This window comes from Stigmatopora argus, chromosome 11, assembly GCF_051989625.1.
Source record: "Stigmatopora argus isolate UIUO_Sarg chromosome 11, RoL_Sarg_1.0, whole genome shotgun sequence".
NCBI classification, from domain to species: domain Eukaryota; kingdom Metazoa; phylum Chordata; class Actinopteri; order Syngnathiformes; family Syngnathidae; genus Stigmatopora; species Stigmatopora argus.
In genome coordinates this window covers 10,582,359-10,605,000 of record NC_135397.1, presented here as the reverse complement: position 1 = coordinate 10,605,000, position 22,642 = coordinate 10,582,359, and the positions used below count along the sequence as shown (strand labels likewise).

Below are 22,642 nucleotides of genomic sequence, written 5' to 3'. Positions count from 1 at the left end.
TGTCTAATTACTAGAAATAAGGCAAGACTGCATAACATTTAGTTTCTTAATAGTGACCCTCCACAAAATAACTGTACTTTCTAACTGGCTTGTTTTTAATCATTATTTTATTCCTTTCCCTCTCAGTGGATATACTCGCTTTATTCTGCTTGTGCCTTCAGCTTTTCTCCCTTTATTAGGTTTGTTGCCCCAGTAATTCTGGCCTGGCATCTTATAGACTTTAATAAGGGTGACCAATCAAAGGCAGCAAGCAGCAATGCCCCACATTGTATCTCCACTTAATTTAATTACATCAATTTAACCCAGCCAAGAGTGAGACGGGGAGCAGGGGGATTAATCTTTATCGGTTTATGAAGGCAGGTTGGACTCTGTCTAAAAAGCTGTGTGAGGATTGGCATGATGAAAGGGGGTTTAAGGCTCATAGGTCAAGGGATACAGTGAAAACGATACTGCACTGTGGAACTGTGCTTATTAGAATGCTTGCCAAACCCTGGGAGAATTACTTAACCTTTTTTTTTTGTATTTGAACTATTTTAGGCAACTGTTAATTGCACTCAAAGAAAAAGAAACAAGGTTATCAAGGTCACACTTAAAAGAAAGCAAAAATGACTGACGATTTATTTGTGTTCTTTATACGTGGCATATTTTTCCACTCACGTTTGACAAATACTAATCATTCCAGGAAAACAAGATCAGAGCTATAATTTTAAAAAAGCAAATCAAATAGGTAAGTATTAATGATTATAAAGGTAATAAAACTGAACACTAATTAATCACCTAGCAAAATGACATTGTTTTACTAACACATTTTCAGATTTAAAAAAAACAAACATAAAAAAACATGGTATTTGAATACCTCATGTTTAAAATTAAGGCCAAATATTCAAACTCAAACCACAACATGGAAAGCAGGTGGCAATAAATGATGGTAATTACAGATATAACAGAAGACACACCAGTTCTGCTGTAAAGATTATCTACTAGCAATGAATTGTAAAAATTTTATTGGTTGTGCTAATGCATATATAGCAAAATGCAGAGGCTTCTCTAGCAAAAGGTAAGTAAGCTGCCTTCCCCCTGGATTTACAGTATTTAGCTCTGGGGGGCTACATTGTACTTTCCGCTGACTGGGAAAAAATAATAATTCTGACTTTGCCCTCGATTAAGATGTAAGAGGGATATTTATCACTTAGAACAAAGGAAAACAGGAGTAGAGCTATTTGTGCAGCATTTAACAGTTTATTGTAATGGCAGAACAGGAGTAGGTAAATGGCTACACACTTACCAATATTGCCATGATGTGCAAAATTGATTAGAGTAAGGAAAAAACTAAACGATGAAATGACAGAAAAATGTGCAGTTCCCCCGAACATAGAGCAGCTTGCCGTTCCATTCACTCGACTCTGGCTTTTAATTAAGGTGATAAATGGAGTTCAAAAGAGAATTAAATATCCATGACAATTTATTGTCACAAATGGTTGAGGTAGGCCGGTGGATGTGGGTGTGTGTTATTGACTTTTCTGTCAATAAAGCCTAAACAGCATTGATCAAAACGAACTGCTTCACAAACCCAGGGTTTGAATGAGAAATTGTGTCCTGATATTTTTTAAACGTTTCTTAAGCATCAAATATAATGATTAATCAGACACAATTATGGCACTCTTTTTTTTCTTATCATGAAGAGACCTAAAGATGGACAACGTTAACTAATTAACTTTTCGTTTAAGTGGTGCTCTGATTTTGTGGTTGTTACTCAAATTAAGCTCATTTCCCTATTAGAGCCATTGAAGTATTGGGTTGATTGATTTAGATTCTTGATAATGATTAATAATTTACCTAAAAAAAGGAATAAAAGGCTTAGATGGTCTAATCTATTTTAGTACACTAGACATTACTGGAAGCCTTGGTAGTGGACAGCGTAAGACGTGTGAGGTGCTGATGGAAAGCAGATCTATAATGCCTTGTCTCCTTTTCATATTTCCATCACATCTATGTAATTATGATTGGATTCCTCCCCAGTTTCTCGGAAGAAGCAGTAATATGACACTCATTATAGGAGTTTTGGAGGTCAGCAGCGAGACATCCTGCGTGGGTGGGTTTTTAGCTAATCATACAGTAGGCATGTATTTCTAGCCACTAGCCAGTTGAATCAAGGAACCATTAGTGACAATTCAAGATGGCTTTTTACACAGATGTGAACTCTAAACAAATGCACACATGCGCGCACGTCCCTTCAATGAAAGCGCAAATTTAAACTAAAATCTTAATTACTGCTTAGTTTTTGTATCAATCTGGTCACTTTAATTAGTTATGAACTGCATGCCAAACACTAATCTAATAATCTAATATTAACAATGGCAGCTTCTCATATATATAACAAGAACTATAATTAAAAAAGAATAAAAAGCAAATCAAATACCGTAATTACTCGAATATAACGCGCACTCGAAAATAACACGCAGGTATAACTTTGGGCCAAAAAAATCTGGAAAAACGCAGTACTCGAATATAGTGCGCACCTAAAATTTCCCGCTGACGAAAATCAGAAATCTTACCTTTTTTTCTTCGTTTCACGATTGTTTTGTTCAAACAAATTTATTCATTAGAATCCTTCAAATGAAAAGTTCCTCTCTCTCTTTGTCTGTCCTCTCATACATCTCTTCGTTGAGAATCCTATCAACGTCCACGCTTCCTTCATCCACTTCCTCTTCCTCCCACAACACATCATCCGATTGGCTTTACGAGATGACGTAAAATCCGTGCGTCAAAGTGAGTTTGACAATGCTTTTTTCGATCGAAAATTTGTAATTTATTTTAGTTATTGATTATAACACTGAACTGAGAGAGGGTGAACTGAGACGGGTACGAGGCTAGAGGGGGCAGTGGTGGTCTCGGCTTCACGAGATGACGTAAAATCCGTGCGTCGGCTCTACGAGATGACGTAAAATCCGTGCGTCGGCTCTACGAGATGACGTAAAATCCGTGCGTCAAAGTGAGTTTGACAATGCTTTTTTCGATCGAAAATTTGTAATTTATTTTATTCAATTCAATTTCAATTCAATTTATTTGGCAAGAAAAAGCACCAGGCTAAGGGCCATGTAACAAGACACAAAAAAAAAAAAAAAAAAAAATTTAAAAAAAAAAAAAATTGTTTTTGATTATAACACGCACCCCCAACTATTGGAATTAATTATTTTGCAAAAACCTGCGTGTTATATTCGAGTAATTACGGTAGGTAAGTATTATTGATTAGAAAGGTAAAAAACTGAACTCTAATTAATCACTTTGCAAAATGACATTGTTTTCCGAACACATTTTCAGAAAAAAAAGAAAAATACTGTGTATATATATATATATATATATATATATATATATATATATATATATATATATATATATATATATATATATATATGAAAAGCTGCCATATTTAATATTAGATTAGTGTTTGGCATGCAGTTCATAACTAATTATTAAGCAATTGATTGAAAAACGGTTAACCGTTTGACCAAGCCAGTAATTCCATTCATTCCTCATAATCATTGCCATATAATAAATGTGTTTTTTTGCCAAGAGCATTAAATGCAATGGTTGTGCAAAATACATATTGGATTTGGAGTCCCATCAAGAAAAACACAAAGATGGAGCTAGTGCATAATTACTCCCACTACTTCAGTTATAGGATAAATGTGATTTTTGTGGACACGAAACATCTCATGCATAACTGTGTAGGAGCTAATTAACCTTATTGCCAGTGTATCACCATCCTCAACAGTCTTTTTGGAATCTTTTTATTCAGACTGTTCAAGATTTGAGATGTCTATTACTTTACATGGTCCTTGGAATGCATGTCTCTTTTGTCTACTTCTATGAAATGAGCAATTTTCTCGCGAGTTACTAGAAATGACTATATAATACTATGGTTACAATGAGTGTCAGATCATACCGACAGCGAGGGGACATGTGTGCTTGAGGGTGATGTTAGCACAAACCCTGATATGATTTAGAAGATCTTAATTATAATAATCTGCTACATGGAGAAAGTGGTCGGTAGCTGCGAGGAAAAATCAAACAGTGTGAGCATTAAAATTCCCTGTTAAGAGGCCAATAGCCAACATTCACTTGTGAAACATGACTGATATTCGGCAAAATAGCTTCTGCACTTCATGGAAACCAAGTACGTTGGCTTTGAATATATTAGGGTTTGTTTTTTCCAATTATTATTTTACTTTTAGTAGAAGACATCAGATGAATGATGTGGCATAAATAAATGACCTGCTAAAAGTCTTGCTACATTAAAAAATGGTTTCATTGCATTTAGAAAATCATGCCACAGATCTGCTGGCCCGACATAATTTGTGAATGGCATTATTAACTGATTATTTGTCTCTGTGTGCCAACGTGTCAGTGGAATGGCTTTTTTTATATCAAATTGTTTAATGAAGAGAAGCCAGGGGGAGGAAAATGTTATAAAGGGATAAATACACCTTTTATTGATAGCCTTTAACCTTTTTGGAATAGTTTACTGTCTAAAAGAAGAAAACACAAGAATTACAATTATAGTCCAGAAAATACAGGAACAGTCGGAATTCATATATAATTGATGGATTATACCCAGGCAGTTAATGTCCTTCCTCTACGAATACTAACATATTCCCTTGCACTAGCTTTCTCCTCCACACTCTCAAAGGCAGATGCAACCACAAAATTCATTTTCTAAAGTGCAATGTAAACAACGGGATACTTTTTGAATCACTATCACACATATTCCTATACATCACTTCAGTGCAATCTTGCATTCGGAACAATATTTGTTCATGAAATTATCTTCAATCCTTGTTGCATTGGCTAGTTCATATATCACTATTTTTTGGTGCATTGTCTAGTTCACAATTCTCTATTTTTTTAATAGCTGAGCTGGTTTGTAAGGTTTTGAGAATTATTTTTAAAATCCACGTGAAATTTAACTAACCTAAACATGGAAAGCGAGTGCGAACATAAATGTATCTTGCTTATGTCCTTGTAAACAAATAAACTTTCACTATCTTTTTTTATTTAATTCATGCATTTACGGTCTCTTTTCTCTGTTACTTTTAATTGGCTCTACTTATTTCATCATTTAAAAGGGAATTGCTCCCATCTATTAGTGGCACCATGCTACAGGGATCTGTCTCACTAAACAGTGAGGTAATTACTACGACTTCTTGATCTACTTGGTCATGTTCATGGTCTCCGAAAGACAACAATGTAATTCATGCAGACAGGAAATAGCTGGTGTGGTGGTCACCAAAAGTCATAATTGGATCAGTCAGTCAATAATACCATCTCCTTTCAGGCTACTAATGAAGCACAAGAGGCATGACCGTGCATGCCAGTTACTTGAGCAACATGACTGCACACTCGCTAGCATTCAGCTGCATGCTTTTTCTCTAGAGGCGTTGTACATAGTAATCTAAAACTGAGTAAGTGCGAGTATAATGAGGAACGTGTCAGCTGTCCCATTTTCCAAATAAAATGAAGGCTCCTCTTAATGTATTTGAAATATAAAATTGGCAAGCGCACACATCATTAATATGTTGCATTCATCATTGTCTTGTTTTTTCTTTAGCTGGAACGACATATATATTTGGACGAGATGGTGGCATAATCACTTACACATGGCCGCCAAACGACCGGCCCAGCACGAGGGCAGACCGGCTGGCAATTGGCTTCAGCACTCAACTGAAGGATGCTGTTCTTGTCAGGGTGGACAGTTCCTCTGGTCTTGGAGACTTCTTGAAACTGCACATCGTAAGTGGAAAATCATTATCACTTAAGACATAGCTGTGTTTAATTTGGTGTCGTAAGAAAATGGTTGGGCGGATGAGTGGTTAGCGCATCGGCCTCACAATTTTGGGGTCGAGGCTACAATCCCAGGTCGGCACTCACTGCTTGGAGTTTGCACGTTCTCTGGGTACTCCGGTTTGATCCCACATCCCCAAAACAGGCAAAGTAGGCTGGTTGAATACTCTAAATTGTCCCTGAGTGTGAGCGAATCTCTACCTACTAGCGCAAGTGTTCCATTATCCAACAACAATCTGGGTTTCCGAGTATAGCAGCACGTACTTGGATTACATTGTCAAACCCAATGTTGTGTGCTCAGGGACAATAACACTGGTCTAGAAAATTGTGTTCTTTTGTCCACCGGTGTCACCAAAATTCCCTACAACTGGAAGATACTTAACTTTGATATTTCAATCAGATACTGTATCTTAGCGTACCTTTGAAAAGCATAGTGTACAGGTACAGCAAGTCAGTGCTGATTGTGATACAGGATGTAGGCCTGTATTGAGGAAATTGAGCACCTGTTTATCATGTGGAATTGCATTTTGGCGATTTTATTTGTCGCGTAGCCCAACGATTGTTTTAACACTGCCCATCATCTGAGTTTAACGAGCCAGATTAAAAGGAGGCGACCTTTAATGCTCACACTGTTCATCTCCAAGTGTCATGCAGACACTCTACCAAGGCACCAATGATAACCTGAATTGGTTTAGAGGCATAGCGATAAATTGAATGAACTAATGCTGTAATTCAGGATCTTAAAATGATCATCAGCTTCTCAATCAGCAAGTTTATTATTACTGTTCTTATTATAGTTTTTATTATTTTATTTATCATTATATTATGTTTTTGGTGGGCCCGACTCTATAAATTGTTATAAATTAGAAATGTCTTCATTTTTACTTCAAACCCTGAGAATTACAACATTCATATTTCAGAAAATAGAAAGCTAGTATGTTGACAGCATAAAATAGAGCGCAAATGTATGAGGCACAATTTCCAAAATTTATATATTCATAATTAGAATATATATGCAATGTAAAAGTAATGAAAGCCTGCAGAGACCGAATGAGAGTCTTGGTATGTGAAAATAAAGACAGCAACACTCCTGCAGCTTGCATCAAATGCATATGTTCCCTTGTTGTAACACAACTTTCAATTGACAGCAGAAATTGTAGATAAACCATGTTCTACACGCGGGAGCAGTCGGTTGTGAGAATCCCTTCTCCTTTCGCATCAGCAGTCACTCCGATTGCTTCCTCATAATTATTTATTCATTAAAGCAGTGTTCTTTGGTGGGCTTTGGGAAAGTCGCATTTTGATAGAGAAAATGGGAAAAAAAGTGTTTTAATTGCACAAGATAAATGTTAAGTCATTGAATCCCATCTGTGTGTGTGTGTGTGCAGTATTTAGTTCACATTAAATGAAAAAGATAATGATAATACATGGTTTAAAATCGCATCTGTGGGCTCATGTTCATTAGAATGCATTCTAACCAGACAACATTATCAAGAATAATTCCCAAGGGCACCCCACCCCCTCACTCCCCTTTATTTCCTTGTGTTACCTCGACTCCTTTTAGGAGGAGGAGTGTGTCTTTAGCTCTATGTGAAGGGATTAGTCCAGGTTTCAGGATGTACGCTCTCCCACACCCACAGCCTTTCTTACATACCTACTATATCGTACCTAAGACTCCCATTTCACGATGACAGAAAAACTATCGGGCCTTGAAAGACAACCTCAGTTTATGCTTCTTTTTTTTTTAATTGAAAGAATGTTTAAAATTTGGAGGTGCTTTGATGATTCAAAGCTGCTACAAACAGTTTTTATTCCTCACTCTACTGTTTCTTCTCCATTGCAGAAGACAATGACAGTGAATCAGTGACCCCTCAAAAGTACAGTGATTTTTCTCCTCATTGAAGCACATACTAAAGGGGGACCAAATTTCAAATCATGTTTTAGAATATCTTTCCATTATTCCTCTTCTTTAATTTCTTCACGAAAGCGCAACACTGTATTCCTTAGAATGGAGACATTATTAACACAGCAGTGCCGTATGCAGGTAGATGTATAAATGCTAAATCTTAGCAGTGACATTATGCATTGAGGGTCTATGGATATTGATGATAACTGGTATAACATTATTTCCCTAGATACAGATCTAGTTTTTGAAGAACCACTTAATTCTGCATTGCGAAGAGGGCTCAAGCACTTTGTGCCATGTGAAATGTTACAATTCTCAGAGAGCCTCATTTTGTGAAAAGTAGGCGAAATCCGGACTCCGATGCATTTTGATAAGGACATAGACCTCTTCTTATATTATTTGACAGTGCAACCTTTGAGAAACCTGCAGTCATGTTTTTCGTTCGTTGTAGTTTGGTATTTAGTATAAAAAACATTCTTCATTCTAACTCCTCATAAATGGCACAAGTCACATTCTTTATTCAGAGTATCTTTGCAAGTGAACTGAGTAGGTGTGCAGGAACAGGCAAGTGAGAGACAGAAAGGTCAAGGAAAGAGTTCAAGCTGACACGCTTGAAAGACTAAACACAAAAAAATATAGCCATATGTATTTGTCGTTGAAGTTTCAAGCATACCAGGATTATAAAAGTTTGTTTTCAGATGTTTTATTAGTTTAGAGTACATGTTTTAAAATGTACTCTGTCCTCTTTGGTATTCAGTGGTAACAGCATAGAGTTAACAAAGTATATTGAATATGGCATTTCTTTTGATGCATGGAACCTTGACTTGAAGACATTTTTCTGCATTTTTTTTCTTTTAGAAATGTAGTCAATACTGAAATATTGAATTGAATGCCTCTCTTATAAAGTCTCATGAAGCCACATTCATACACATTGTCTTTAATTAACTTTAACTTCAATTGAACCTTATTAAAAAGTGTTGCAAACTAACAATTTCATCGACCACTATATTTGTGCTGGTTTGATCAATGAGGTCCGCTCCGCAGAATCCGTGCAATTCTTTAATATATCTGACCGAACCATTCATTCTAGTAATTTTAGAACTCCATTTGACCCACCGAGTCAAAAAGTTTGCCCTCCTTTGGTATTGAGTAAGGCAGATTTCTCTAACTAGCTTTCCAGGTATCATTCATATTATTCAGCCTGATGAACATCAGTTTTCTGAAATGATAGGTCTATTTTAAGCAAGTCATTCAGTCTGTAAAACGGTGCTTCTCGGTTATGTTCATCTTTTGCTGTCAATGAGCAGAAATGTTGAGCAGTAGCAGAGCCTATCCTCATACTCATGCAACATCCCCAGGGCCCCACTGAGCTTGTTTTGTACCAGCTCTCAAATCTCTGTGTGGGGGTTAGGGGACGATTCCAAGTACTGTCTTCGATCCTTTTCTTCTAATTGCCCACAAGACTTAAGAAAAAACAAGCAATGAAGGCACCCAGGCTAAGACGATGTACTATGAAGTTAATGTATTCCGTAGATGAGAGAAGATCGTGGAGAAATAATGACTTCTATGCTGGAGCAATGCTCCCCTTGGTTCTCTTTGGCTGTCGACGGGGAAAGGGATTTTCTTCATCTTGTGGATCATAATTTTACAGTAATTCCAACTCTCACTCCCTCTGCCATTAATCAGGAAAAATAGCTTGAGGGCCATGCGTAGCCATGACAAATGTATGAGAAGTTGCATGTTGGAGTGGGGAATTTTTTGTTTCTGAATGTCGTATGCCCAATTTTAGCTTCACCACTAATGACAGCAGATTCAGATTTGGTGCTGAGGTGAGATTGTTACCTGGGAGATGAGCTGTGGATCTCTGGAGACAATTTGTCATGCTATATTGCCCCTATTAAATAAAGCTCCAAAGGGAATAGCTCTTATTCCTACTTTCTACTTCTGTTAATGCCTGAGAGCCAGAAATTACCTCCCGTGCTCACTGCAGTCCTGCACGCGATAGCCGCTAAATTTATGTTATACACTGTACCTGTGCTATTTGTTTGCTGAGGGCACATCACTCAGCTCTGCTCCCGGTATTCTACTTCCAGTCACCATTGAAACTTTGAATCATTTTAATGTGTCCCTTATTGCCGCAGTTGCCATCTCACGGTTTGCTAACCTACTGTCATGGATATTTCTATGGCAACAGAGGCTCAGGAAAACGACGTTGCCCTGATATTTTATTTAAACTACTGTATTTCACTATATGATGTTACTTATTCGACAACTGTGCCAATATGCCATTTATTGCAACAGCAAATGCGAAAAAAATGCTGTGATTTTTTTACATTTTTTTTATCGTTATTCGATATTTTGAATAGTCTACATTTATATTGGCAGAAAATGGATGGGTATGTTTATCATTTCTCAATTTTTGAAATGGTTTTTAGTGTTCAACCACACATAGGAAACTAAGATATCATTACTTATTAAAAATTCGGCTGAATGCAGGTATTTATCGCAGTGTCAAAAAGAAATTGTATTGTTTGACCAGATTTTACTCAAGTATTTTCTAAATGGTTTCTATATGAACTATCATATCAGAAGCATGTCAACTGGTTTATTTTCTCAGAGCAGCTTTGCAGGTTAAATGAGTGTGAGGCAGACAAGGAGAGAGAAAAGTCAACAATTACATTTAAATGGAAAACGTTATGCTAGGATTAAAACCTAAAAAACAGTTAGTTAGATGTTAATCAACCTTTAAACACGAGGATTTTAGTATCGTAAATCATTTTGTTTTTCAGCATTCTCTCTTAGTACTTGAATTTAGGAAATGTTTTATTGGTCGATACATATTTGAATGATCCTGTTTTTAAATCTCTGGTTATTATATTCCTGGTAAATGTCCTAAATAATGTACAAATTTATAGTGGAAAAAAGAGTACACAATGATTCGTAAATTGATTTGAGTAACTTTCACATCATAGTTTACATAAAGATGTGTCAGATTATTTTTTTGTCTATTTTTTATCGGGGTGTGGGGTTTTACCACAGTTTTCACAAGATATTACATCACTGGTCCATGATTGTTGGGGTTCCAGCGAAGTAGTTTATATCATTTTTTTCCATTGTTTGTTATTCCCCTCCCTATTTAAGGATGGTAAATCAGAAAAAAATCAATACAGCTAATTGGGATTGGGATTACAAGCATTTATTGTGAGCAAATAGATGTGTTTTCCCATTATTGCCGGATTTTACCCCATTTTACAGTTAGCAGTTACAGCTGAATTGCTGTGTGTTGGCCATTATTGTTAGCAATTTGCAGAGATTGACTTTACAGAGGCTATACTAATGCCACTGTAATGGCAAGTTTAAAGATGACCATGTTGAGAAGACAGCAGTGAATGGAACAGATGGGGGAGCTTCACTGACCTCATTTAGTCCCTATGTGATGATTCAGTCACATGAAACCAGGAAGATGACACTTGTACTCATTCGCTGGTTGTGCGTTTCTGACACAATAACGGTCTTTGGATTGTAACGTTTGCCTTAGCATTTCATTTCATCAAAAGAAACACAAGCATTGATTTTGTAGCAGAATAAGCGTGAGCCATCACGCTCCGAGCCCGAGTTTGAGAGTGAATCGCGTAACATCTCTTTAGTCATATACTCAGAGCAGACACTCTCCTCAGATGATGTTACCTGACCTCAAAGAATCAAATCTCATCATCTCCATATTGCGAGGGGACAGCGTTAGAATCACCATTACTCATCTTTCAATTCCAATCATTTCTCAATTTGTTCAAGCTCTTTGGCCGCAATGAAAGCAAGTGGTCCATGAAAAGAGGATGATTTTGTTGGTGTGTCTATGTGCGTGCATGCATGCTTGTGTTTTCCAGAGTGCAGCCAATGATGTGCATTCTGTTTTATTAGGGTTACAAATCAAAACTTGTGTAGAATGTCTTTCTTTGCGATATTGCCACAGATAACATAAGGGAAATTTAATTTCATCCTCTGTCCTTCTAGCACCGTTAGCTTGTTTTTCGTGTGCTTGTGTATGTGTTACAATGTTAAAACCATTGACATATTTATGTTTTGAAAATGGAAGCATGCGTTTGGTTTTATCTGCCAAGCCTCCTATAGATCATGGATGCCTCGCTTTAAAGCGAGTAGTTATAGTTGTATGATATATTGTCATGTGCCTTTGCATATTTTTAGGGGGTTGATGCATACAACACAAGTGAATTGGACGTAGCTTTTGACTTTTGCCACAGCTGCCCCCACCCTCAGGGTGAGATATTTATAGCCTGCTTTTATCTTGCTCTTTGCAGTAAATCAGAAAAACTGCAAATTGTTCTACAATGCCCCTGTATATTAAGAATACTGGGACTAAATAGGCCACCGGATGGTGCAGTAGTTCTTTTGCCTCACTTCGGTTCGATTCCTAATCTGTGGCTGTGCGATTGTGAGTGCACATGGTTGTTTGTCTCTGTATGTGCTTTGTGACGGACTGGCGACCAGTATAGGGTGTTTTGCCCGAAATCTCCTGACCACCCCTTGATCCAGGCAAGGATAAGTGGTGTTTAATATAAAGGAATGAATGTAGATTAGCATTCCAGGGTCACGGAGTTTATACGTATTTTGAATTTATTGAACAAGACAAAAAAAACACTCCAATTATTAAATGCAAACAATTACAGAGGAAAAATTAAAGCCTAAGTGATAAGAAGCCAGTATCAGTTTTAACAGCTTTGTTTATATCTGAGTACAAGTTGGCTTTCCTTGTCAAAAGTTTTGATGCCGTTAGATACGCCAGTCCCCGAAAACACACATCTGCTCAAAATCAAATTTGCTGTACTTGGTAGTACTGGAACAACATTCGGAGAAGAGATCTTTTTGCTCCAGTGCGAATTTAGGAATGGAACATAACAGTACTCTGATGACGTTTTGTAAGCAGGCAACAACACGAGCATAGATGAAGAAAGCATTTTGAGAAACAGCCTCTGTGTTCCTTCCTAGATTTCAAGGTTGTGCACAATACAGATGAATGTAAAGTGAATAGACTGAGCATGCAAATTAGCACATCATTACCTCAATATATTATCTTTGTGTGTACAGAATGGGTGAGGCTGAGGTTCACTGTGACCGTCTATTATTAGGCTGAAAAACTGCATCTTAAACTGCCTTCTGCATAGATTAGCAGGGCATATGTGCTGTTAACTGTTTATTGAGTCAGAGGCTTTCACTGTCTTCTTGAATCTCAGATTTTTTTCCTTTTTCCTGTTTGATTAATCTCAAGGGAACTATATATCTAGAATAGAGAGAGCCTATTATGGAAGTGTTTTTTTCATACACTTAATTGAAGTACATATTTTTTATCTGTTCTCAAATTTCATGTGATTTGGACATTTTCTTTGGTTTGGTTTTTCTTTGGTGTTTGGTTTAGATTTTTTTTTTCACTCTGCGTTTCCTACACTATTATTATTGCCTCAGAGTCATAAAAACAGTCCACTATCAGATGATCTCTCACACATCCTGCATCTTCACTAAATCTTACTATTATCAGGGGGTAAAGATAGGTCTTTCCAATTGAGAACTTAGAAGGGCATCTCTTTACCTCAACCCGCCTCGTAAATGGCTGCTACAAACTAGTGATATCCCAAAACTGACCTTTTGACTTCCAGTCCAATTCAATTTTTTTCAAGATAATGTTTGCTGATACTGATCTGGTGCCTCACTGATGCCCTCATTTTTATATAATATAATGTAACCAGCAAATGATAAATCACATTGCTTCTATTGAGGTCAAGAAATGTTCTGTTTACAAAAATTAAACAATGCTCACTTACTATCATAAGTTTCTAAAAAAAGTAGACACAGACAGATGCATATATTTGCCTATTCATTTGATTTTCAACATCCCAAAAGCATGGTGTTTAAACAAATGCAACTACAGGATCGGATACGAATCTGATATTCCAAAAATAGTCATATCGGATGCAGATACCAATAGTTATTATCTGAGCGGGACATCACTACAACAAACGACTACATATAGATTGATTATATATAATTGCTCCAGTCATTTTTTTTCTATCCATTTTAAATTATTTGTCTGTTGTGTTTTAATCATGTGTGAATGGGCATCTTGTTTTACTCTCCCTCACTCTCACTCTCTCTTTATGCAAATGAAGTCCCTAATAGATTGGAAGTGAGTAAAAGTAATTATTCAAACCATAGTCAAAGGCTTTGTTTACCTTTAATCAATAGTTTGGTGAAAGTCAATATTCCGTTTGTCAAAACATAGAAAATAACAGTTTAACATCCTTGAGTGTACAGAATTTGTTCTGTCATCAAACGAAAAGTAATTTGCTAGTGCATGAAATGAGGAATCAGCTATAGATAGTGCAAAATTGCTTATACAGTAGCAGAATGAGAAAGAGGACAAAACATAGATATATTCTTTGTACCTCTCCTTCATCTCTCCACTGAGAGGTGTGAGGAGTAGCCATGCAGTGTCAAGACGATGAGTGACCTCTTTAAAATCCACTTGTTAACCATGCATTGCTCTAGTATGTATCTATGTGGGAATTTTTTCTATAAATAACTGGGATTAAAATTTGGGTAAAGATCTCGAGATCATTGTGAGGGCAACATTTGTCCCCGTACTCATGGAAAATGCTAACATTGTCTTTGTGTTTCTTAAATGTATCACATAGCAAGTCCCACGATGTATGGTTTCCTTTGGTGCTTGCTTTGAATGATATTTTATTTCAGTTGCCTAAGAAGGGCAAAGTAAACACCTTGAAAACAGTAATTAAATGAGCTAGTAGGGCCTAATTCATTTTACTATATCATCTTCTCCCTTCACTTGGCCTATTAAATCAGCTATGCTTGAAGTAGCTGCCTCTGCTTAACTCTTTAATTTACCAGTATAGTTTGTGAAATAATCTTGTGTCTTATGAGAGCAACTATAAAAGATGTAGAAAATTGTTGTGGGACTAAAGGGGCCTCAGTTGAATCTGCCTTGAAGTTAACACACAGATTTAAAAAAAGGTCTATTTTAATTATGTCCTAACCACTGAAGCATCATTCTATGTGATCAGAAATTTCAATTAATACAAATGCTTCATTCAAAGTGTATTTCACTTTTTTTGTCCGCTATGCGTGCAGAAATTATAATTAGTGTCAGATCGCCCATCTATGTAGTCATTTCTATGCCGTTATCCTTATTTAGTCAATAGCAACAGACAGATATATGGCTGGTAAGTCAGTCAACTACACATGTGTTTGGGTTTTAATTATAAACATGCATTCCATAAACACCCAAGCTTTTTCAGACAAATAATAATAATAATAATAATAATAATCGGACATAGGCCATGTCGTCATTACCACAACACAAAAAAGCCTACTTGTCATCACACGCAGAAACTGCGTGTGACGAAATTGATGGTGCTTCTCCATAAGCTACGTTTAATCGGCAAAAGACCTAAATAAGTGTAAGTTACGGACTTGTAATTTGTCATTCCGCTGTTGTGGATACAGGTCGCTTACCTCTCGATTACATACAGGTCGCTCTTCTTTTACCTCTCGATTACCGCACACTGTCTGCCACTTACCTTCCTTCAAGTCAGCTAGGAGGCGGCAGATCACCAACCAAACATCTATTCATATGCCGCAGAAGGGAATGTGTGTATGTTAGCGCGAGTTTAGATGTCTGATGGATGTGGGGAAAAACTGTCCTTAAGCCTATTTGTCCGAGCCTTGTGGGACCTATAGCGTCTGCCAGAGGGCAGCAGCTGGAACAGATTGTGACCAGGGTGGTAAGGGTCCCCTATGATGTGCTTGGCTCTGCTGAGGTAACGCGGGCTGGCAATGTCTTCAAGTGAGGGCAGAGAGCAGCCGACAATCCTCTGGGCAGTGTTAATCACTTTCTGCATGGCCTTTTTGTCTGCCGCCGTGCTTCCAGCGTACCACACTGTGATGCCGTACGCCAGGATGCTCTCTACAGTGGTTCTATAGAAGGTTCTCAGAAGATTGGAGCCCAAGTTGTTCTTCCTGAGCACCCTGAGGAAATGGAGTCGTGTCTGAGCCTTCTTCACCACTGCCGTGGTGTTTGTAGACCATGAGAGCTTGTCCGTGACGTGGATCCCCAGGAATTTAAAGGACTGGACCCTGTCTACACATACTCCATTTATGAGGAGTGGGGCCAGATCTGTGCCGTGTTTGCGAAAGTCCAAGATTATTTCTTTAGTTTTCGTGGTGTTCAGTGTGAGATTGTTCACCGAGCACCACGAAGACAAATTGTTGACCTCATCTCTGTAAGCCGACTCATCCCCTCCTGAGATGAGTCCGACCACAGTGGTGTCGTCAGCGAATTTGATGATGGCGTTAGACTGGTGGGTGGGTGCACAGTCGTAGGTGTACAGGGAGTACAGAAGAGGACTCAGTACACAGCCCTGAGGGGAGCCAGTGCTTAGTGTAATGGAGGAAGAGAGGTGGGGACCAAGTCTAACAGTCTGTGGGCGGTTGGTCAAGAAGTCCTTTATCCAGCAGCAGATTGAAGAGGATAGTCCAAGGTGGGAGAGTTTGTCAGTCAGAATGTCCGGTTTTATGGTATTGAAGGCTGAGCTGTAGTCAATGAAGAGCATCCTCACGTAGTTCCCAGGGTGTTCCAGATGGCTCAGTGCTGTATGAAGAGCAATGGCAATAGCATCATCAGTGGACCTGTTTGCCCTGTAAGCAAACTGGTGAGGGTCAATTGAGGGAGAGATTGTATTCCTGATATGGCGGGCTACCAACTTTTCAAAGCACTTCATGATCACAGGCGTGAGGGCAACAGGCCTATAATCATTCATGCTGCCAATGGTTGGCTTTTTGGGGACAGGGATGATGGTGGCAGATTTCAGACAAGATGGAATGATGGATAGTTGCAGGGAACAATTGAAAATATTTGTGAAGACTCCAGCCAGCTGGTCAGCACAGGCTTTGAGCACCTTCCCAGGTACTCCGTCAGGGCCCGCAGCCTTCCTGGTGTTCACAGACCGCATTACCAGTCTCACTTCCTGTTCCCGGAACGTCAGTGTATTGCTGCAGGGTGGTGGTGGGGGTGTTGAGACTGGGCCTGATTTGTCAGTCTCAAAGCGGGCAAAGAAACGGTTCAAATTCTCCGCTAGTGAGGCATCTGCATTCACAGACATAGTATTGTTGTTGTAGTTGGTTATATGTCGTATTCCTTGCCACATCTTCTTTGGGTTATTTTCTGTGAAGTGCTCCTCAATTTTTTTGGTATATGCTGCCTTGGCCTTTTTAATGCCTCTTTTCAGCTCAGCTCTGGCAGCGCTATATTTTATCTTGTCCCCTGATCTAAAGGCGGAATTACGGCATTTGATGAGTGCCTGTGTCTCATTGGTCATCCAGGGTTTTTGGTTAGGAAAAACCCGTATTCGTTTATCTATAGTGACGTTGTCGATGCAGTTTTTTATGTAAGAAAGAACAGAGTCCGTGTAGTCCTGGAGGTTGTCTTGTACAAAAAGTTCCCAGTTGGTGCGGGAAAAGCAGTCCTGCAGCTGAGAGAGTGCGTTGTCGGGCCAAGTTTTTATTGTCTTTATTTGTGGCGTTGTATGCCTCCGGAGTGGAGTGTAAGCGGGGGTGAGAGATAGGCAGAGGTGATCTGATCCAGCTAGGTGGGGTAGGGAAGTGGCTTTGTAAGCATGTTTGCAATAATGTTTGCAACAATAATTTTATTGTTGTTAGTACTTCATGAAATTTTAATAGCTGCTGCAGACTAGACCAAAAAAAAAAAAAAAACACCATACGCCAAGAACGTTTGACTCTATCAGTTGTAAAACAGATGGTAGACAAAGTTATGTTTGTCTCCAAGCATATTATATCTACTAGCTTTGGAAGAATGAGTTCATCATGTAAGACATTGAGGTGTGACTGTGTATATCAATGTTGAAAAATAATTGCACTTTCAAGCGATGGATTGAAATTTAGTCACCCACCAAAAGATTTGAGAGGCAAACATTGTAGGTACTGTTGCATTGGCACAGGGCTGTAGCACCTAGATAGTATTTCACATCAAAGTTGTAGCCATATTGACCATATTAAAATGTACAACTGGAAGAATAACCATGGGATCAGATTGTACAACTACATTGTGCAGCTCCCTTGCTGCATTTGTCCTTTTGATCCTGACAATATAGATACAAACACAAAGGCTTAAATGACCGTGTTTATTGTCAATCTTTTTTCATACCCCTTAAAGCCTACCCGTATTAGCAGTGCTTCAATTACAGGACACAGTTTCCACGAAGCCTAACAGCCCATAAGGCTTTACAGGAAGCAATATCAGTCCCATCAAATTATTCGTGGTTGTTCCATTTAGGGTGATGGGCTCTCATTCCTTCCACCAGTGTGGGCCAAGAATTTCCAATGAAAAACCCCAAATCAGACTCATAGCTGCTTATAAAGGCACATCCTATAGCACTGTGTTTGCATGCGCAATGAACAACTGTGCCTGAATGTAGTCGTGGGAGTGTGTGTGTGTGTGCGTGTGTGTGTCCATGTGTGTGTGTGTCACTAAGTGTGACCTGTTCAATAAACCCATCACAAGCCTCGTAAAGAAAGCTGACATTTACAGCAAAGGACAAAGGTCCAGGATTCAGGGCTGATGAGATCATGATGGAGGAAAACGGTTTTGCCCCAAAGCCCTTCGATAAATGGGTACAAATATGTCATGGACAAATAGAAAATGGAAAAAAAAAGAAAACTGCAGAATGTGGGCAGAGATTAAGGTCGTTAATCTGCTAAACAATTACAATTTTAGCATTACGTTGTAACTGGGAGCGTACATAGCATGTGATCACTTGCATTTGCTTAGAGACTGCAGAGTGAATGGATCTTAAGTGTGCAATTAAGGTTGATGCATAATTCATAAATCTCTCGTAAAGACCTCTGTGGACTGCATGTTGATGTGTGTACATTTAATCCAAATTTTTAGGTTGGGACTGTTAAGTATGACTGTCAGCCCACACAGGGATTCTCATGAATAAAAGTAGTCTCAGTAAGGTTTGGTTCTCCCAGAAAGCTAGGTTTTGCCTTGCGGTTTTGCATCCGTTAAGAAAAAGATCTACAAAACACCCAAAAGTGTAGGAGACACTAGAGAGCGGTCATTAGTGAGCTGTCTTGTGCACACTGATAACATTCTGCTGATGTTGAGTTGGTCAACGTCGCTCATCCCAAGTGCCACAACTCATAGAGCAGCTGTAAGATGGTGGCACACCATAATGGAAATGTCATCTTTTCAGATAAAAGATAGCCAGGCTTTTATGAGAGGGGGCGTGATGGAAGGTGTGCAGTAAAAGATTCATTTCCAAAAGGTTCAGAAGCTGATTTAAGGCACCTGAATGAAGATGGACGCAGTCATAGACAAACAGAAAAGCCAATATTCACTTAAAGCCCCTCAGCGCTTTGTCAAAAGCCTGTCAATAAAATGCTTTGTATTCGCACCTCAAATGGGGACGTCAAGAAATCAATCAAAAAGTTTTATTTCGAGAACTGATCCCACGGCATGCCATGCGCTGCTTAAAACACCAGTTTTTTTGCAGGTTTAAGTCGTTATTAATTTCCTCTTCAGAGGCTATTTGGAAATGGGTTGTGGTCAGGCACCTTACTTGCATGCATGTAAAGTTACACTGTATTTACATATAAAATCACAAGTGATGAAATAGTAGATTTTAAAATAAACTAATTGACAAACTCACACTAATAGATTTTGGAAATGCAGCTGGAAATGTGATGTAACATTTGCATTTTTAATTGCATGATCTGCTTTAAACATTTTTAGGCTTGTTTTAATGGTGTCATTTCTGAGTGTCACTGTACTTTTAGTGTGTTAATGTTAACTACTTAACCCATCCCAAAATCCCATTACAATTTCCACCTGACCAACATTAAAATTATGAAAATAAATATAACAAGCATTACTTAAAAAAAGAAAAACACTGGGATAAATTTTAGAAAAAACATTTTCTCATTATAGGCTGAATATAACTTGGTTATATATTGTGTTTCTATACTGTTTGAGAAACTCCCCCTCACTGTAGTTATGTAATGAAATACGGTGTAAAATAGTGGGTGTGCTATTTCTGAAATGAGAAACGCTGGTCACAGTTGTAAGGCACAGCACCATTCAAAAACAGGACGTTTACTTCTCCCTTTAATCACAATGTTTCATTCATGTTTTTACCTCTGTCAGACCACAGGGAGCCTGAAAATGAGCAGTGATATCAAGACCAAATATTTGCACTAGGTCTTTCTGGTGGAATACCGCTTGACATTTGAAGCAGGCTGGTGAAATTACCCTAGCAGTACTGACTGAATAAACAATCACAATCCATATGTTCCATGTTCTCCCGTACTCCATCCCCAGAAAATGGGTGGGAGTCTTTGCGCATTTTTAGACTTTGGTATTTTTCCTACACTTTCTTCCAGAGAACAAACACAGTCATACCTTATCTTAGCCTTTTCTACAGGTACATCCCTAAAAATATTTATTCACACACTTTTTTCCTGTCCTGTGTTCCTCTGTTCTTAGTGAATGGTAAATCTAAGTGACTTTGAAGGTTTTAACAGTTTTAATTTTCCAAAAGTTTAGTGTACTCCCTTTTGGGTTTCTTTGTATTGTTTTGAAATAAAGTATCTCATCCATTCCATTGGTCAAGTATCAATCGTGGTATTTTAACCAAGCAGTATAGTCAGTGTTTGTAGTGTTCAAAAGCAATCCTTACTATATGTCCTGTATGTCAAATTGATTTTTGGGGGGACGTTTAGTGCAGTTATGAGTGGTGACACGATGTATGCTGTAGGCTGTCTGTGTCCTGACATATGTAAGCATAACGTCCAGTTACTTTTGACCCCAATGAGGACAAGCAGTATTTAATTTGATGGCTGTATGTCGAAATATTTCTCATAGCTCTAGGTGTGAATCATCTGCTTCTTAATTTAACTTCTGACCACCAAAGTGTCATTCACAATCAGCAACTCTTTGGAAACATGATAGTACCATGGTTTACTTTGCATAGTATTGTCTCTGTCATATTTATGAAAAGGTGTCTGAAATCCATGACACCCTGTCAAGCAGACAGACAAGTTTGTCAGCCAAGAAAAGCATGAAATCATAGTGCAATGTGTTTTTTGTATTTACCTCTCCAGCTTGTCTGCTGTGCGCAAAGACATGCTTGCCATTTCTAAATTTTTAGAAGTTTAATGCTAGTTATCCTTCATTTCTTGAGGGATAAAGCGCAATTTAATAATCCTGAATCACCTTTCCCTACAGACACAAAAACAAGCATGCACACATTATGCTTAATAGAAGAAACTTTATTGAAAGTGACTATCGTAACCCATGGATCATTTTTATTTATATTTCAATGAATTCCCCAGCTTCTGCAAATCTGATTTTGTGAATATGAGCTGGTAAACATCTAACTTGGCTGCAAGGAATCTTTTATTCTCCAGTTTTACCCTGCGAGCTAAAATGAGGATGAGTAAATGTCCTGACATTGAAAATGAGATGATAAAATTCAAATTCCATTATCATGATAAAGGATTACATCACAGATAATGGGCATGTGCAGACTTGCCTTCAGCATTGCTCTGGATCCCATAAAGTGCTTCACTTAAACAATTCACAGACACACAAACAAGCGTAAATAGACACAGATTGAAAACATCTATTAAGCCATCACACAAATTAAGATTTGGTAGAGTTGGCTTGGATCTGCTTTAAAAAGGCCCCAGCATATCCTCTGTGCTGTTGAGCTTTCCTGGCTATATTACACCTGAGTGGCTCTGTTTATTTCAGCTCCTTTTCACAGTCTCATGCAGAAAGCCTGGCACGACCCTCACTTTTTAGTATTCATGAAGCGACTGCTTTCAGATCTGATGCTCATTTTAGTCTCGTGACCCATCAACAGGGCAGAACCAACACCCAAGCTCACAGATCAATTAGCGCATAAAAACCTGCATTGAATATTGTATATGTTTGACACCTCAGGTCATTAGTTATCTTGTGTATATTTACCTTCCAAGATGCTTGTACTTGGAAAAATATTCGCTCCTGATAGTATGCAGGGAAAACATGTCATTGGCTGATTTGTGATGAGAAACCCTTCAGGGTTACATGATAGATATTGTTGTAGGAAACAAAAAAAATCAATGCAATCTTGTGGAGTTGAATCTTAAGGCGTTTTCACACCAAGAAAGTTCATAGTTCGCTTTCTTTGTTCTTTCTAGTTGTGGTTCCTTTTCATATTGAGATTTTTTTTAGCACGACCTAGGATTTGGCAACAAACCTACGCACATGCAAATATCATTCAATTAGAACTGTCACACACTAAAGTACGGAAGTAAACATTCCCTGAACTCCAGGTTGCAGCACTCGTGCTCATATTGATATGGTTCATCCAATTATACGTGCTCGCTTGACATTGGGCAAATCAGAGGATATTGCTGCATTGTCGGTTATATGTGGAAATGTCTGGAAGAACTTCTGTCTTATGTTAGCCGATGTACTTCTAGCCAAACAACATTTCCCATAATGGATCTGGGTAGAGAATCCTATTACGTGCAATTAGCTGTGTAATTTGTAATTTCAGCTTTGGTCCAAAACGCGTCCTTGTCGCTTTCCATGAAGTGAAGCGCACCGCGGTCCGTCTAGGAGACGAACCGCGACCACCACTCGGACCGTCTGTTGGGTCCGCACCTTAGTTTGCTGGTTTGCGTTCACACCAGCCCAAAATTTGCGCACCAGAAACTTTTTAGGTTTGTTCTGGACCAAACACAGCAGGTGTGAATACATCTTTAAATTGAAGCGGTTTTGCACATACTACTATACCACTT

The 22,642-nt window shown here is 38.3% G+C and overlaps 1 protein-coding gene across 31 annotated transcripts in view; it reads left to right on the top strand.

The window, feature by feature from the left end:
- LOC144085185 (neurexin-1a-like) overlaps positions 1–22,642 on the top strand; it is a 171,342-nt gene that overhangs the window by 103,573 nt on the left and 45,127 nt on the right. For all 31 annotated transcript variants that reach the window (XM_077614274.1, XM_077614272.1, XM_077614281.1 and 28 more), the window contains one exon: positions 5,609–5,790. In XM_077614274.1, the coding sequence (XP_077470400.1) occupies positions 5,609–5,790 (182 nt within the window). The remainder of the gene's footprint in view (positions 1–5,608; positions 5,791–22,642) is intronic.